Raw genomic sequence first — 16,974 nt, forward strand, 5'->3', positions numbered from 1 at the left:
TTTAGGATGAATCATGTGAAACCATCAAATCCACTTTCTACTATAATTAACACAAACAAATAAATATTGCCACATTGTTGGAAAATCCTACACCTTGGCCTGAACATAGGAAAAGCACCAAGCTATGGAAAGCTGTGGTTGCCTTAATCTTCTACTTGAAACTGCATAACAAAGATTTGTCAGTCTCTGCTATGAACACACAATATTCTCTTGAACCCTGCATTGTGGGCTATAAATGTTACAAGATGGCAAAGCATTAACATGTATAAAACAGGTTCAGTGCACCACCCATACACTGATGTGTAGCTATATTTTGCACCCATAGTGATTTATGAGGGAGACACAAAATATCATATAAAGTGCACATTCTCAACGCATTATTTTTATATCAATGCTGTAGGTATTCCCTCGTGGTAGTGAAGACAGAACTGAACCAAAAATTAAAAAATAAGTAATCAACTGTTAAAATATCTATCCGGCTTTTGACACTGGAAAGCCACAATGCCTGTCCCTTAGGATTACCCAAGAAGTCACAACTACCAGCATGACTCCACATGCAAATACATTTTTAGAATGTGCATGGAAAAAAGGCCCTTTAATCACCTTTCAAGTGGTGTCACCGAAAGACGGTTACATCAGGTCACCTTGTTTTGGAAACCATTGTGTAAAAAACGCAGGCTGTGTTACTTTGTCCATGCCACCTATCACATCTTAGAGATGTAATTAAAGCAAACCACGTTTCTTATGAGTCTGAAATGATTTGCTGCTAGATGTATTGGCTTGATACTGAGACTAGAGCTATTAACCATTTACCTGACATGCTCAGCAACATGAAATCTCTAGCTTCTTAAATAATGAATTGCTTACAAGTCACAGTTTCAATGTCTTTGTCATGTTTCAAAAGATCATGTCGCATTTTAAAAATGCATATAGTTTTAGACAAGTAATGACAAAGAATAGCAAAAGATTCAAGTTAACATAATACATTCATCATTTTAAACTAATGTTTCAGTTAAATTGGTTTGAGATACCTTCTTATAAGATAGTCTAAGATCTACTTTCTTCTAAGATAAGATCTTAATTTTGGACTAATAACACCATAGCAGTTATTAGCTGTCAGCAAGATGACTCATTGTGGTGAACACGTGCTGCTAACACCTGCAAGTCATCGGTTTGAATCCCCAGCAAGAACAACGCAGGCTTCTGAGATTGGCAACTTGAACACCATTAAAGCAGGTGATGGTAATACCTGTTATTTAGATTGTTTTGAAGGGCAAACACGGCTTATAAAGTTCTATAAATAACATTGTTCTTCAAAAATCGCAGTGGGCACACTCGATCTAAATAAAGTAAAGAAAGCCATGCACTACCCTATGCCAAAATTATCAAACTCAATCTAGGATGGATTAGTAGAATTCTTTAGATATCTTTCATAAGCATGATCCAAAATTGACTGCTGGGTGAAATGTGTTCCTTACTTATTGTTGTATTTCTTTTTTACGCTGAAACATATTTATTATTTGGCTATGAGCTTGATGTATTTGTCAGCCGACAAATGTTTCGCTCCGGCTGCACGAGTCAACGATCTTCCCAACGCATTACCAATAGTCACAGTAGAATTGAGTGATAAGTAGTTGCCTCACCAAAATCTGTGAATAAGCACCATACCCACTTTGAACAGAAGTTTTAATCTGTGTCAAGCCTGTCTTATAACAACAAATTGGGATTGATACAAATCTCGCCTGTGTGGCCAGGGTGAAACACGGCATTACCCACAATGAACCAGACAAATGCTACTCATTTTAACTATGGGGGAAGGTTAGATCACCTTCTCAGGTATTCAAATCTGTGGCTTGCTAGGTAGCAAATTCTATATTAAGGAACGCTCAAGCTACTAAAGCTAATCATGATGGCTTAAGCAGCATAGTGGACTACAGGAACTGGCACAGAAGCCAAGTTGGGAGGTAGAGAGGAGAGGGTATCTAACCGTGATTGTATCATGTGTTGCAGGTGTGGATCGGCGCCGGCATTGCAAAAGGAGGACCGGTAACTGTGGTGCATGATGAGGAACTTAAGTGCCAGCCAGAGCTGCTCCTCTTGAAGGTAAGCATCAACAATTCACCTTAGTGGTTTCTCCTCATTGTTGGGCATTTTACCCTCCGTCCTTCACAGCAGTTCCCTAATGTGGACTTCCAGCATCGGTTGACCTCTGAAATTGAATAAACATGGCTGCTGCACTGAAGTTTTGATCTTCTCCTATCATCCATTTAAAGTCTAAAGATGAGTTACCTCGCAAAAGATCTGTCACTGAGCATCAGCTTACATATGTATTCCTCACTTGATACTGGCAATAGGTTCTGTGGTTTCTGCCTTCTAGAAGATCTCCTCATCAACTCCAAATATGGGCCAAACAGTTCACAGACTAAATGGCACACATTAAATCTCTGAGTAGAGAGATGCTGGGGTGGTTTTTGTAGCCCAACAGATTAGGTTAAGTGGGAAGACCAAACGTGCTCCTGTAGCAACCTTTAAAAGAAACATCTAAGAGTTTACACCTCTTGTCACTCCAGTGCAGTAAATTGTCACAAGAATCCTTCTCATGGTAAAGAGATTGATTCTTCTGCTCTCTCCTTAAATAATGTTTTGTTTAAAAATAAAAGTTTCAATGTGACTGACTAACTTAGAAAAGCTACAAAGCCTTTGCTGTTTTCTAATTAATCATAGCTGCCTTATATTGCTGCAACCATGGCGCCAATACACTGTAGGGGCTCTATTGGGGCCTACGGCATATTTGTGCCTAGAGAAATCTTTATTTGAGTCAAAAGCTTGCCTGCTTCAAAGAGACCTACAACATGTTTGGAGAGCCCCCTCCCACCCTTTCATGGACTCTGCTCATCCTTAGGGTCATTTTTAGTAATTAAAGAGCGGACCATCGTAGATGGTTTTAGTGTCTCTCTTGGTACCCTGGTGTCCTGCTCAATCGTAATGAGGGCTGTGGAATATGGCTGTTGTTTACCCTTCCAAAGAGGGGACAGAATAAGTATAACCACCTGTGCAGCTTTATATTAATAAACAGAGGATGAGAGGGTGATGAGTAGTGAATGTGATGTCCCATATCCCATACCTTATAACCCCCCTGCTTGCACCTGTATTATGGGAAGTCCAGGACCTGCATCTCCGTCCCAAAAATTCAGAAAGCCACATGAACTTAGTACTGATCCATCACTCTCCTTTATTGTGGGTACACGTATACAGATAGACCCTGCGATTACTTCCGAACAAATATAGGAATATTTTTGTGTGGGATACGGCCCACCTAGACCTTTCATAGTCAGTCTTGCGCATTCACATAGTTAATCTCACATTTGTGAACACACCCACACTTACACACCCATACTTACATACACCCACACACACTTACACATCCACACAAACACAATCATGTGAATATTGTAACTTAAGCTCCCATTTGCATTCCTGTATACTTTCCAAGCCATAAACTTAGTCTTCTCGGCCCCCAAGGATATAATGTACTTGTAATAAGGTGGACAGAAATAACCTGGTAATCCATTGCGTTTGTGATGGAGTATCTGTCTGGCAGATGTCTATAATATCTTGACTCTTGGAACAGGCTGTACTTGGGAGCACATCAATTTTGTATAAAAAAATGCAGTTTGTTCAGAATGCGATGGTGAGCTTTTGCAAACTTGACGACATTTCAATACCACTTCATGATTCATGCTGGCTACCAGTGGTGCAGCTCATGCAGTAGACTTGATAGAAAATCTGCACTTCTTCACTCCATAATTTCTTGATAGTATGAACATTTTCTCCTCTTTGTCCATCTAGAGCTATCTGACATTAAGGATATTGTCCACTGCAGAACACCCACCTTACAAAGGCCACAAAAGCCTTGCTATAGTAATCACAGCTGACACACATTGCCGGTGCCATGACACCCAAAATGTGTAAGTGCTCTGTTGGGACCTACAGCATACTTGAGTCTACAGAAATCTTTATTAGACATAAGGGGAACCACACGTGTTTTAATTTGAAGAACGCTCTGTCTAACATCATCTGGGTCGGACTAAGTGGTCGACATGTAAAAACTTCATTACGTTGACCTCTGCACTTGAATTACCCTGACTTAGACTAACCCTTTTTTGGGTCATGGTCATTACGGAGACTATAGCCATTAGTTCTACGTCCTCCAGCATAGGCTGGGTAGATTGAGGAGAGTACCTCCAATCCTTTCAACTCCAGCACAAAGCTATGTCAAAGTCGATATAATGTCCCCGGGTGATTGAACAATGAGTAGAAATAATGATAGACAAAGTAACCGTCACGGAAAATAATCTTCAGTAGAAGGGTAGTCGTGCTAACAGGGGTGCACCGCTGAACACATATACTAAAGTCCTGAAATGTCAATCGAGAACTTCAGGTTAAGTAAATCAGAAGCAGAGAACGGTGATAGGTCAAAGACACTTCTATAGGCTAGAGAGCCATCTGCAGAATTGATTTTTTAATCTAAAGGCTTCCCTTTTCACCCATTTTTAAAGACACTCGGAGAAATCTGAGATGTTAAAATATTGTTAAAAACTTAAAACACGGCTCAGGACGGGGTGGTTTGAATCTTTTAACCTGCCTATATGGAATTAACCATTTATTCGGAATGTTCTGCCCATCAAGAACTATTCATCAGTGCCAATTGGAAAAGCAGTCTATATTATATGATAGCCTTTTCTTAACTTAGGCCATGGGTATAAACCTCCGGTGATATAGTTAAGAGTATTACATCTTTCAAAGTATGCAGGCAAACCCATCGTTTTTTACAGGTAAATATGGGACAATGTTCATGAAGTAACCTAGAACTTCAGTGTTTTTCATGGTACCTAGAAATCATTTATCCTCTGTAGCAACAAAAATATTCATAAAACTCCATTGGAAAGGTCTGTAATTAGTTTAAACTCTGAGTGCACAGGGGACTAGCATTTATGTCATAGAAAAGAATATTGCCCATATAGTGCAATGCACCACCGTAAAAAGGCTTGTCACACATTTTAGAGCAGACAAGATAATTCAAATGTTATGTTCTGATTGCCCATCATATCCCTGTACCAGTGAACATCCCTTCAGAATGTTTAAGCCAAAAAATAAAATATTAGATTTCTTACCTTTATGTGCTTCTGTGAGTGTGAGACATTGTGTGAGAAGGCGTTGGTCCTATATGTAGGCCGGGGCTGCTAAAACTTTGCAGCCTGCTTTTAGCACTATTAGGGTACCGCCCAATTATGCCTGCTGAGAAGCTCAGTTATGCGAATTGTGTCCCTCAGTTATGAAGATGGTTAAAGTGCAGATATGGCTATTGTGTAGCTCAGTTACTCAACTCTGGCGATGTGGTGTTTAATTTGGCCTATTGTGTTGCGGAGTTGCATCTGTTGTACTGTTCACTTATACCAATTGTACGGCTCACTTATGCCAGTGGTGCTGCTCAGTTACGCATGCTGTCAGACTGGCTGTGCATCCCACTCATGCTTGTGGTGCTTTCCAGCTACTTCTGGTGGGCTCTTGAACTGCACCTGATGTTCTTCTCACACCATGTTCCTCACAAATATCACAATGGTTCTGCACAGTTCTTCCTCGCCGCCTTCCTTGAATCCAACAACTCCCTCGACCCCTCACAGTCCGGCTTCCGAGCCAAACACAGCACCGAAACTGCCCTCATCGCTCCTACAGCCGACATCCGAACGCTACTGGACAACAGAGAAACAGTTGCCCTCATCCTACTTGACCTCTCCGCCGCCTTCGACACAGTCTGTCATAGCACCCTCATACAACGCCTCAGCAACGTCGGAATACAAGGAAAAGCTTTGGACTGGATCATCTCGTTCTTCGCAGGAAGAACCCAGAGAGTCCGCCTCCCCCCAGTCAAATCAGAGGCCACCGAAGTCATCTGCGGCGTACCACAAGGATCATCACTCAGTCCCACCCTCTTCAACGTTTACATGAGTCCCCTCGCATCCATCGCGCGACAACACAACCTCAACATCACCTCCTACGCAGACGACACCCAGCTGATCCTCTCCCTCACCAAAGACCCAAACACCGCCAAAACCAATCTACACGAAGGAATGAAAGAAGTAGCCGAATGGATGAAGAACAGCCGTTTAAAACTAAACTCGGACAAAACGGAAGTCCTCATCTTAGGATCATCCCCCTCTGCCTGGGACGACTCATGGTGGCCCCCGGCCCTGGGTACAGCACCCATACCTACAGATCACGCACGTAACCTGGGCTTCATCCTAGACTCCTCCCTCTCGATGACCAGACAAGTCAACGCCGTCTCATCTTCATGCTTCAACATCCTTTGCATGCTCCCCACCGAAACAAGAAAGACAGTCACCCACGCACTGATCACTAGCCGACTGGATTATGGAAATACCCTTTACGCCTGAACCACAGCCAAACTACAGAAAAAACTCCAACGCATCCAAAATGCCTCAGCCAGACTCGTACTGGACATCCCCCGTCAAGCTCACATTTCCGGTCACCTGAAAGACCTCCACTGGCTTCTCGTCAACAAGAGAATAACATTCCGTCTCCTCACCTGCGCACACAAGGCCCTCTACGACCTAGGACCCGAATGCCTCAACACACGACTGTCCTTCTACACACCCACCCGCCAACTACGATCATCCAATCAAGCCCTCGCCGCAATTCCGCGCATCCATAGATCCACCATGGAAGGAAGATCCTTCTCCTACTTAGCGGCCAAAACCTGGAATTCTCTCCCCACTCATCTCCGCCTTACACAGAACCACCTCTCCTTCAGAAAGCAGCTTAAAACCTGGCTTTTCGATAAGTAATGCACCCATCCTCCCTCAAGCGCCTTGAGACCCTCTGGGTGAGTAGTGCGCTATACAAATTCCTGAACTTGAACTTGAACTACACAATTTTACTTATGCTCATTAATTTCCATGGGTCTCTTCAATTGTCCATGAATTCGATTTTTATTATGCTCTTGTTCTACTTAATTATGCTTGTGGACCACCTGAGTTAGGTCCGCTCTGCTCAAATATCCATGCTGCTCTGTGGAAATTGCTGCGTCTCTACTGGTCTTTTTAAAGCACTGGTCCGCCACTTCTTGCTGGACATAGGATTGACCCAGTTTATACCCTGTAATTTTTTTCTTCAAACAAGCTTTATTGAAAGTTTTGCAATAACCTCAGTGAAACAGACACGACAGCCAGGGTTGCATTGCCAGGATGTTAGGGTCCATAGCGATAGGTTACTCCGTCCAATGTCCCCGATCCAGGGGTGCAGTCTGGTTCTGAACTTTTGGCGTGGATGTAACCATAAGAAGGTGAGGGTGGGGGGGGGGGGCGAGACGGTGTAGTTAGTAGCTGATACAAGTAGAAAGGAGTGGAAGCTATACTGCAGGGTGGAGCGGTCTATCTCAGGCCCGAGCGAGTGGGATGAAGAAGCAAGAGGGGGTGACTCGCAGTTGGGGCGGTAGGTGGGGGGAAGTGGGAAGGAGCGCCAATCAGTGGGGCGTAGCTTCAGCAATGATTGATTTTGCTTCCTCTAAGACTGCATCCCAAGCAGAGGTGATGGGCCAGTTTTTACCCTGTCATTTAATGAATACCTATTTATTTTCTTGTTTCAGGGTAAGAAGATTCAGGGGGGACCTCAGATGATCCAGCTCAGCTTTGATGGAAAGAGGCTGTATTGCACCACCTCCCTGATCAGCATCTGGGACAAGCAGTTCTACCCAGACCTGGTGAAGTAAGAGATGCCGCCTCTGCTGTACTCTAGGATCATAACTTGAAATAGGGAATTGCAAGAGAGAGAGAGAAATTTTAAGAAATATCAATTATATCCATAGAAAAACCATAAGAAGAAATCTATCGCATATCTCAAAATTTTTGTTTACACTCAAATTAATATTGAGAAACCTACCATGAGGGCCTTTGTGCCCATAGGTTTCCACTGTCAACACAAGACCAGACCTATTGGCTTTGTCGATGCTAGTTTTCATAGTGGAGGTTTGTGATGTCTTATTTCACTTTGTAGGCCCTGGATGAACACCTAGAAGTCCTTTGTTTCAGCAAACTCCTGTTTTAATGTATGAATGGTGGAATATATAAGCCTGCAAAGGGAAAGTCCTATTGGAAGCAAGACTCACTAATTTTCCCTTTTTCCGCTCTTTTTCAGAGAGGGGGCAGCGATGCTTCAGATCGACGTGGACATGGTGAAGGGTGGCCTGACCATTAACAAAGATTTTCTCATCGATTTCGGGAAGGAGCCATGTGGGCCGTCCCTCGCCCATGACATGCGCCTCGCTGGAGGGGACTGCTCTTCTGACATCTGGATCTAGTGGGCAGAAGTCTTGGTGGGCGGGAGAGTTATGGGTGCTAAGGGATGCTGGTCACACACAACTAATGTGTCCTTTTTAATAAAAATGCATTAGGCCCTTTTCTATCTCCCACTGTCATTTTCTTCACTTCCACGCTTCTGCTTTATTGACGTGTGCATAAGATATCACTCTACATATACAAAAAAAGTCTGCATCACTCTCAGTTGTTTAAAGAATCCCTCTCTCAGTGGCAGGCCAGCTTTTACTTCACAACTGACGTATTATGCAGATATTTTGAGCTGTTTACCCTAAATCCAACATATGTACATAAGAAAACACATGGGACTTCCTTTGAGGTTGCGATAAGTGCATCCGATGCTTTCATGCAGCCATCCATATTGCCTCATTTGTATTGACCCATCTCCGCATCTCTATATTCAATGTGCCAAAGATAGCCAAACCTTGGTCTTTTTTGTTTAAGAGGCATTGTCAACCTTGGTTATAAACTTTAGTCTAGCCGAAAGCCTGAAACCGGTCCCAGGATGCTTGTTTACGGTCAAGGCAGGACCTGGCTTGGCAGTTTGGTCTGGACTGTTCCCATGGGGCCCAGGGTCAAGACTGATTTGCATATGGCTGGATTTAAACTGGGGTGGCATGGTGAGCAAAAGAACAATGGATTTAACCCAGATCTCTCGACTGTGGGTAAATGTATGATTTATTCAGCATTCCGTCCATTATTTGTCTGCGAAACACTCTAATGGAATATGGCACCTCACGAGGGACACAGAAAAGGTCCAGGATTTGGATGAGTGCGAACTACTGCAGATATCGGAGTCCACAACAACTTCTGGTGGTTGGCAACTCTGCACTGTTCATGCTCTCCTTACGCTGCCCTTGAAGTAACTCCCTCGCGCTGATGTTTCTTATTGCTGTATGGCACCAACGTACACCTCAAACTCCATGAGTTTGCCATCCACATGCGCCTGCATAAGGTTGTTTGCCCTACGTGTTTCGCTCCTTGTCTCCGTCAGACCTGACAGTCTGGTGGGGACTCACCACTTCCACTTTCTTCTACTGCTCTCTGGAAAGGATATCACCCTTCGGAAGGCAAAGAAGGCGATACTGGCTTTCAGGTGTGCTTTTAATTTTTTTTATTTGTACTCCCTAGAGAACGATACAGAGGTGACCAGCCCATTTGAGCTTTTCTCCATTATTTTTATTTTTACAATAATAGTTGTTCATATAATGTGCACTGGAACCGCTGTTTAGTATTTAATAAAGCCTTTTAAAAAATACATAATGTGGATTTCTTGTGTGTGACCATCTTTTGGGAAGTGGGTCCAGAACTCACGGTTAATATAGTGCCGGCAGTGTCTGGCCGTAATGATCGTTATTCAATATTCATTACCTCCAGGTGAGTGATGAGAGATACATGGGTTACAGCCTGTCTGCCTTTCCTGCCCATACTGGTAAGTTAGTTCACACCTGTGCTTGCCAAGGGACTGCGAAAGTCTATCTGGGCCGACTTAGAAGGTGACTTGTAAAACCGTATTACCGGTATAAGGGCTGGCCTAAGCGAGGTATTCACAGATTGAATGAGTGAGCCTGAATTATATTCATTGAATGGAGACCAGACTTTGAGCTCTGATCCGATTCTCAAATCAAATAATCCAGTTGCCCCACTCTGAGGCACCAGAAAGGGATCAGTAGCTCCCTGAAGGCTGCTAACTTCTACGAGGGAACACTTCCTGTCCTCCTTAGTGATTAGTTGTCTAGTAAGGTGCATGGGAGTAGGGGATGAAAATAAAGAAACAAAATGAGAGGGGCTATGTTTTATGTGGTGGGGATCTTCAAAGAGGATATGAATACTGCAGAGTGTATTCCCGCAAACTTGGGTTCCTCTTGACCTGCTGCCATCTATCTGAACAGCGGCTATTGAAAGTCAACACTGTCTTAGCATGCACAGGGCTATCTGCCTCAACAAATTTCTCGGGGAGGGCCTTTAACAAGGGAGCGGGCCTTTAATGGCTGGTAAGCCCGCTACAGAGGGCTCTTAGGTTATTAGAACATTCCGCCCCTAGAGGGCAGAATGTTTTAATTTCTAAAACAAAGGCCTCACGGAGTCCGAGGGGGTTGAAATCCCCTCGGGCTCGTGAGGCCTTTGTTCACTGCTACAGCTGTGAACAAACATTGGAATGTTGATGCTCGGGGCTTCTACCAGCCAGTAGAAGCCCGGAGCACACCATTGTCTTCAGTGGAGCGCTCCAATGTTCTAATCAGTTTTGGTGCCTGATATCGTCTTCTGCCTCTGCGCTGAAACGTGTTTGCTGTTGCAGAACTCTGTAGCCAGTAAACCCCCACCTCAGTGGATGCATTGCATCCACATCATCTATTTTTTTTAAAACAGATTTTATTCGTCTGCACAAATACAAATGCATAGCCCCGAGCTCCGGAGACTATTGCACACAGCAGTGAAGCAAGTATAACATTGTCAGACGTTTTCATAAAATGCAAACACCCCCTCCCACCCAATCCCCCCCCCCCAGGTTTCGCTGCTACCGTACACTAGATTACAAAGAAAAAGTAGTATAAACAGTGACGACACGCCAGTTCCATCAGAGCACCACAGATGTACCCCAGCAACCCCCATCAGTTAAGTTGTCGGAAGGGTATCACTCTCCGGTGGGGGAACCAAGTCCAACCCCCTGTAATCGGCCCACTTTTTCCAAATCCGGAAGTCCTTGCGGGGGTATCCCCTGGCCAGAAAGATGAGCTGCTCCAGCCCCATGCAAAAGTCCATGCCGTTCTTTCAAGCAGTCAGGAGTGGGGCCAGAAGTGCCTTCCAAGCCCTAGCAATGTCCCGTTTAGCCAAGGTTAGACCAAGCAACAATAGATGACGTTTGTAGCGGTTGCCCCCCACCCCCTCCATAACATGTAATAAGGCCAATTTCGGATCTCTAGGCAGCTCCCAGGCCAGTACCTCAGATTAGCATCGAAAGACCCCAGTTCAGAACCTATGCAGCGCCAAGCACCCCCATGTGGTGTGTAGGAGTGTGCCTACCTCCGACCCGCACCGTAAGCAAACAGAAAAACCTATCATTCCCGCCCTCCATAGACGCTCCCTGGTGAAGTAGTTGCGGTGTAGGTATTTGAATTGTATGAGCCTCAGGCGTGTGGAGACGCCACTCCCCTAGGACTCACTAGGGCCTCCATCCAGTCTTCCTCTTCTAGCTCCCCCACATCCCCCAACCACGCTGCCCGTAGTCTCTGTAGGTCAGGGGAACAATGTCGCAACAGGGACTGGTATATACGGGAAAGTTTTTTGTCCGGCAGTTCCCCCATAAACCGTCTGGCCTCGAGTGGGCTACAGTCTGGAAGAAGGTCAATGTCAGTCAGATATGGTGTCAGCGCATGTCGGAATTGAAGGTACTGAAAGAATTGGGAGCGGGGCATCCCAAATTCATCCTGCAGGTCTTGAAAAGACTTCAGGGTATCGCCCAACATCACATCTCCCAAGGAGGAGACGCCTATGGCGTCCCACCCCCCCAAAACCCCTAAGGGTCTCCAAGTGGGGCAAGAAGCCATTGTGCCAAAGAGGGGTTTCCCGAGTGAGTAAATTCCACCATCCCATCCTACGCAGCGCCTGCCGCCAGACAGAGAAGACCACTTGCGTGGCGGATGGAAGACCGCTCCGAAGCGGCGCTGAGTAGAGTAAAGCATGAATGGACGACAAGCCCATCAGGTGGCGCTCCACCGCATAGGCTGGATCGCCTCTGTCCCCATACCACCAATCATTGAGGACCAACAGATGTGCTGCCTGGTAATACGAAAGTATATCCGATGTGGCAAGACCCCTGCGTAAGTGGACAGGAAGCACGTCCGTAGTGCAACTCGTACAGTCCCCCCCTCCCACAGGCACCCGCACAGTGATGAGTTGACTTGCTGAAACCAGCGAGGCGGAATAGGGTATGGATGGTTCTGTAAATGGTGCACGAGCCGTGGGAGCGCCACCATTTTGAATATGGCCGACCTTCCATAGATGGACAGTGGCATACGGGACCACACCTTCAGATCCTCCTGTGTGCGATCCCAAACCGGAGTAATGTTACGATCTCGGGAAACGCCCGCACTCTCCGATAAGTAGACTCCCAGGTACTTCATCCCCCCACAGGCCAATTGCAGGTCCGCCGCCCACTCACCGACTGGCAGCCCCTCGCCCAGTACCCACAAGGTGGATTTACCTGGGTTCACATACAGGCCAGAGGATTCACCGAAAATCTGCAAGATGCGCAGCAGCTGCGGCCCCGACCGATCGAGGTCCTTGAGGAAGAACAGCAAATCATCCGCGTATAACGCTATTTTGTCAGTGAGAACCAGGGACCACCGAAAGCCCTTGAGCTGGGCAACTATGCGCACCCACGCAGCTAAAGGCTCCATAGCAAGCGCGAATAGGTATGGGGAGAGGGGACACCCCTGTCGCGTACCCCTCCGAACCGAAAAGGACCGAGAGACCGCCCCCCCCCCAACACGCACGGAGGCAGTGAGATCGGTGTATAACAGCTGTACGTAGGCCAAAAAGCAAGGACCCAAGTTGAGGCGCAGTAGCAGGGCAAACAAGTACGTCCAACTTAATGAGTCAAAGGCACAATCCATATCCGCCAAGAATAATGCAGCCTGCTCACCCAGACTCCTGCAGGCAGAGATCGCCACCTGGGCGCGCCTGATGTTGTGCCGGGTCGCCCTCCATTGCATTAAGCCCGCCTGGTCCGGATGAACCAGATCAGCAATATAGGGCATAAGCCTGTTAGCCAGGGCTTTGGCCAAAACCTTGGCCTCCATTTTAGTAGCAATATTGGGCGGTAGTATGCGTGGCTCTCCGCCGGATGGCCCGGCTTCAGAAACACCACCACCTCGGCATGTCTCCAGTCTGTGGGAGCACCCCACCCTCCCGCGCCTCCTCGATCGCCGGACGCAGGCGGGGACCTAGCTGCACATGAAATCTCTTGAAGAATTCACAGGGGAACCCGTTGGGGCCCGGCGCCTTACCGGGGCTAAGCTCACTAAGGGCCACGCCCAGCTCCTCATCCGTGAAAGGCTTGTCCAGTAGGTCCCGCGCCTCGTCAGGGACCGACCGCGGGGGGAGGTCATCTATGAACTGCTGAACGACTTCGGCCCACAAGCACTCCTGAGGTGCATATAGCCCCTCGTAGTAAGCGGCAAAGCTCTCCGCGATGGCAGGGGGCTCCGAGACCGGTGATCCCGCCGAGTCCAACAACTGGGGCAGCGGCTGGGCATGAAGAGCACCCTGACACAGGCGGTGTAGCATCTTACAGGATTTGTCTCCCCATTGGTACACCCGACTACTGGGAGCCAGCCAGGCCTGTCGTGCCTCATCAAGCAGGACAGCTGCGTACTGCTGCTGGGCAAGGACGAGTTGCCGCCCAATAGATCTACCACCCTCCTCCCTGCTCCTGCGTTCCAAAACCTCCAACTCTGCCTCCCGCCACACCAGGTCCCGCCGCCTCTCCACCCGGGCTGCCGCGCACCAGGAGATATCCACCCCACGCAAGGTAGGTTTAAGGGCCTCCCAAAGGGTCGTCGGGGAGTCAACAGAGTCGTGATTGGTAGTCAGGTAAAGGTCAATTTCCCGAGTCATATGTTCCCTATACTCAGTTTGTAGCAAATGCCATCCAGACATGCGCCATCGGAACAGGTGCCTGGCTGGACCTACACGAAAAGGGAAGGCCACCGGTGAGTGATCGGACAGAGCCCTCGGCAAGATGTCCGATGACACTATCCTCTGGGCCAGTCCCCTGGGTACAAACAAGTAGTCCAGCCTGGAGAACGAGCCATGCACCGAGGAGAAATAGGTGTACTCTCGGCGTGCGCCGTGTCTATATCTCCAGACATCTGTCCAGTCAAGTCTTGTGGCTAGGGCACGAAGCCTTGTGGGGGGTCCCTCCCCGTCAACACTCGCGTCAGTCGCTCCCCTCCACCACCGATCAATGCGTAAGTCCATCACGTCATTCCAATCCCCCCCAACTATGGTATGGGTGTCCGGCATTACACTCCAGAGAGACATGACCTTCTCCACCAGGGGCCACTGCATCGGCTGCGGGGTGTATATACTACCAAGTGTCACCCTGTCGCCCCCAACCCACCCCTGGACAAAGATGTACCTGCCCTGAGGGTCGGACCAACTCTGTTCATGTGTGAAAGAATCCCTACGATGTATGAGGACGGCAACCCCCCGGGAGCCCCTCGTGAACCCCGCATGATAAACATAGGTATACCCAAAGCGTTGGAGGCAGAGCGCTTTTGTGCCTAGTAGGTGGGTCTCCTGAAGCAGCTGAGCATCTACCCCGGCCCTCTTGGCATACCGGAGAACCGCCCCCATTTCACTTTGTCTAGTACTCCCGCACATTCCAACTCAGGATACGTAGTGTGCCTGGAGCTACCCGCCGCCGTCATTAACAGTTGACATTTGAAGAAAGTACTGTATGGGCTACAGATGGCCCGATGGTCAGCATGCAAACATTTCAGTATACTGACAGCAGCAAAATAAGCGCAACCACAATCCCCCCCCACCTCAACCCAACCACCAACACCAACCCAACTCCCCCCACCACGCACCTCCTAACATGGAAACACCTGTTGCGGTCAGATCGCGGCCTAGCCCCCAACGGGGGACCGAGAGCCACCCCCTCCAATGGATCCCCTGAACATACCCCATAACTAGGGAGTCACCACCCCTACCCACCCACTCTTACAGGGCAGGTGTCTAGCCCAATACAGTGCACCTGAGCATCCCAAGAGCAAACATAGTGTTCAGTGTGAGAGTCGCAGTCCTCATTTCACCACACTTGGCAGCCCCTGCTCCAGACCAGGCCGTGGAGATGCAGATCCCGCACGAGATGCATGGCCAGACCTCGATCTTCTGCGACACCTCCGTTGACTTCTCAGTCCCTCACGGACTACTCCACTCGAGGAAGAGTCGGATTCACCACCCGAGGGTGCATTAACCCTGATTTTCACTGTATCGTCTGTCCATTGAAACACTTCCTCCAGGGAGTCAAAGAACAGCGTGCAGGACTTGTCTTGGCCTTGGCTGCTAGGGATGATTGCCTCTGTTGCTGGACTATCCTTGTATAGTCTGGGAAAATGAGGATAGTAGCATTGCCAAGCATGAGAGGGGCCTTCACTCTCGCCTGTCTCAGGATAGCGTCCCGGTCGGAGTAATTTAAGAACTTGGTGATTATCGGCCTCGGACGCGAACCAACAGGGGGCTTCTGCATAAGGGCCCAATGGGCCCCCTCCACAACGAAGCAGTGGGAGAGAGCGTCCGGGGGAGCCAGCCCTCCAGCCACTGGGCCAAGAAGCGTTCCACATTGTCCCCCTCGCAAGCCTCCGGAAACACCACAAAGCGTAGGTTGTTCCGCTGTGCCCGCCCTTCAGTATCTTCCACCCGCATGGCCAGGCCCTTCTGTAGTTTCTCCATCGCCGTCATCTTTTTCTTTAGAACGGATACATCGTCCTCCACTTCGTACATGCGGGTCTACGCACTGGTGATCCTTTCAACTGCGTTCTGCAGATCTTGGCGGAACAGCGTGACATCCACCCCAACTGCCCCGATTTTAGCATCCAACATGTTTCTGGACTATGTAATCGCAGCCAACAGCGCGGCATTGTCTGGGGCCGGAGCCTGTGAACCCGCAGTGCCAGTCGCCGAGCCGGCTTCAGTGAATTTGTCTAGTGTCCCCTGCTTGGAGTGGCCACCACTCGCGTGACCCTGCGTCATGGCGGCCGCAGCAGGCGAGACCAGGAGCAGGCCCCTCTGCACCAGGGACAGGCACTATCCGGGATCTGCAGATCAGCAGAGGTCCAGGCGGGCCGACCGATCCACCCCACCCGCCCACTGGCCAACTCAGCACGACTCCTCAGCGGGTAAAGGCAGGATAAGAGTTGCTGGGCGAGGCACCAGGACCCACCGTACCAGCTCAGGAAGGTGAATTCCCAGGCACCGCTCGAGCCCCGTGCACCGCCGACCACCTCCGGGGTCATACCTGACCCCGAGCCTCACAACCAGGGAGCAGAGAGTATAATCCAAGCTAGGGAAGGCGGAAGTGGGGGGGAGAGACCCCGGTGCCCCCAATCCCACCGCTCACCACACGTGGTCAATCACGTGCAAGTCTGCCGGCTGTCAGCGTCCACACAGCCGATCCACGGGGCCCCCAAACCAGGTCACAGCCAAATAGAGTCACTGCTGGCTTAAAAGTAGCACCAGGGGGGTCCCCAGCATGGACGCCTCTCCACTGACCCCCACCGGGGCTCGATCTAGCCCCCGAACTCCCCCACCTCTGGGGGTCCTCAGCCCAGCAGGACCACGCCGGCCATAACGGAAAAAAGGGGGGCCCGATGCGCCCCCCGACTTCCTCCAGGCACACTCCACTCACCGCAGGGTTTATGGTACAGCCAGGCACTCCTGATCACTCCTGCCAAGCCGGGCCACTTGCATCTGGGCCCCAACACCCTCCACTTCCACGGGGTGCCCTCCTCTGATCTGTAGAGCCACCCGGGTGCCGCTGCTCTGCAGTCCCACACAAGGGCATAAGGAGGTC

At 48.7% G+C, this 16,974-nt stretch overlaps 1 protein-coding gene across 1 annotated transcript in view; it reads left to right on the forward strand.

Moving 5' to 3' along the window:
• LOC147673488 (methanethiol oxidase-like) overlaps positions 1-9,660 on the forward strand; it is a 65,196-nt gene extending 55,536 nt beyond the window's left edge. Inside the window, exons 10-12 of the mRNA XM_086947344.1 lie at positions 2,011-2,103; positions 7,667-7,785; positions 8,215-9,660. Coding sequence (XP_086803470.1) covers positions 2,011-2,103; positions 7,667-7,785; positions 8,215-8,377 — 375 coding nt within the window. The 3' untranslated portion in view covers positions 8,378-9,660. The remainder of the gene's footprint in view (positions 1-2,010; positions 2,104-7,666; positions 7,786-8,214) is intronic.
• The last annotated feature ends 7,314 nt before the right edge of the window (positions 9,661-16,974 follow it).

This window comes from Lissotriton vulgaris, chromosome 12 (genome assembly GCF_964263255.1).
Source record: "Lissotriton vulgaris chromosome 12, aLisVul1.2, whole genome shotgun sequence".
NCBI lineage: Eukaryota > Metazoa > Chordata > Amphibia > Caudata > Salamandridae > Lissotriton > Lissotriton vulgaris.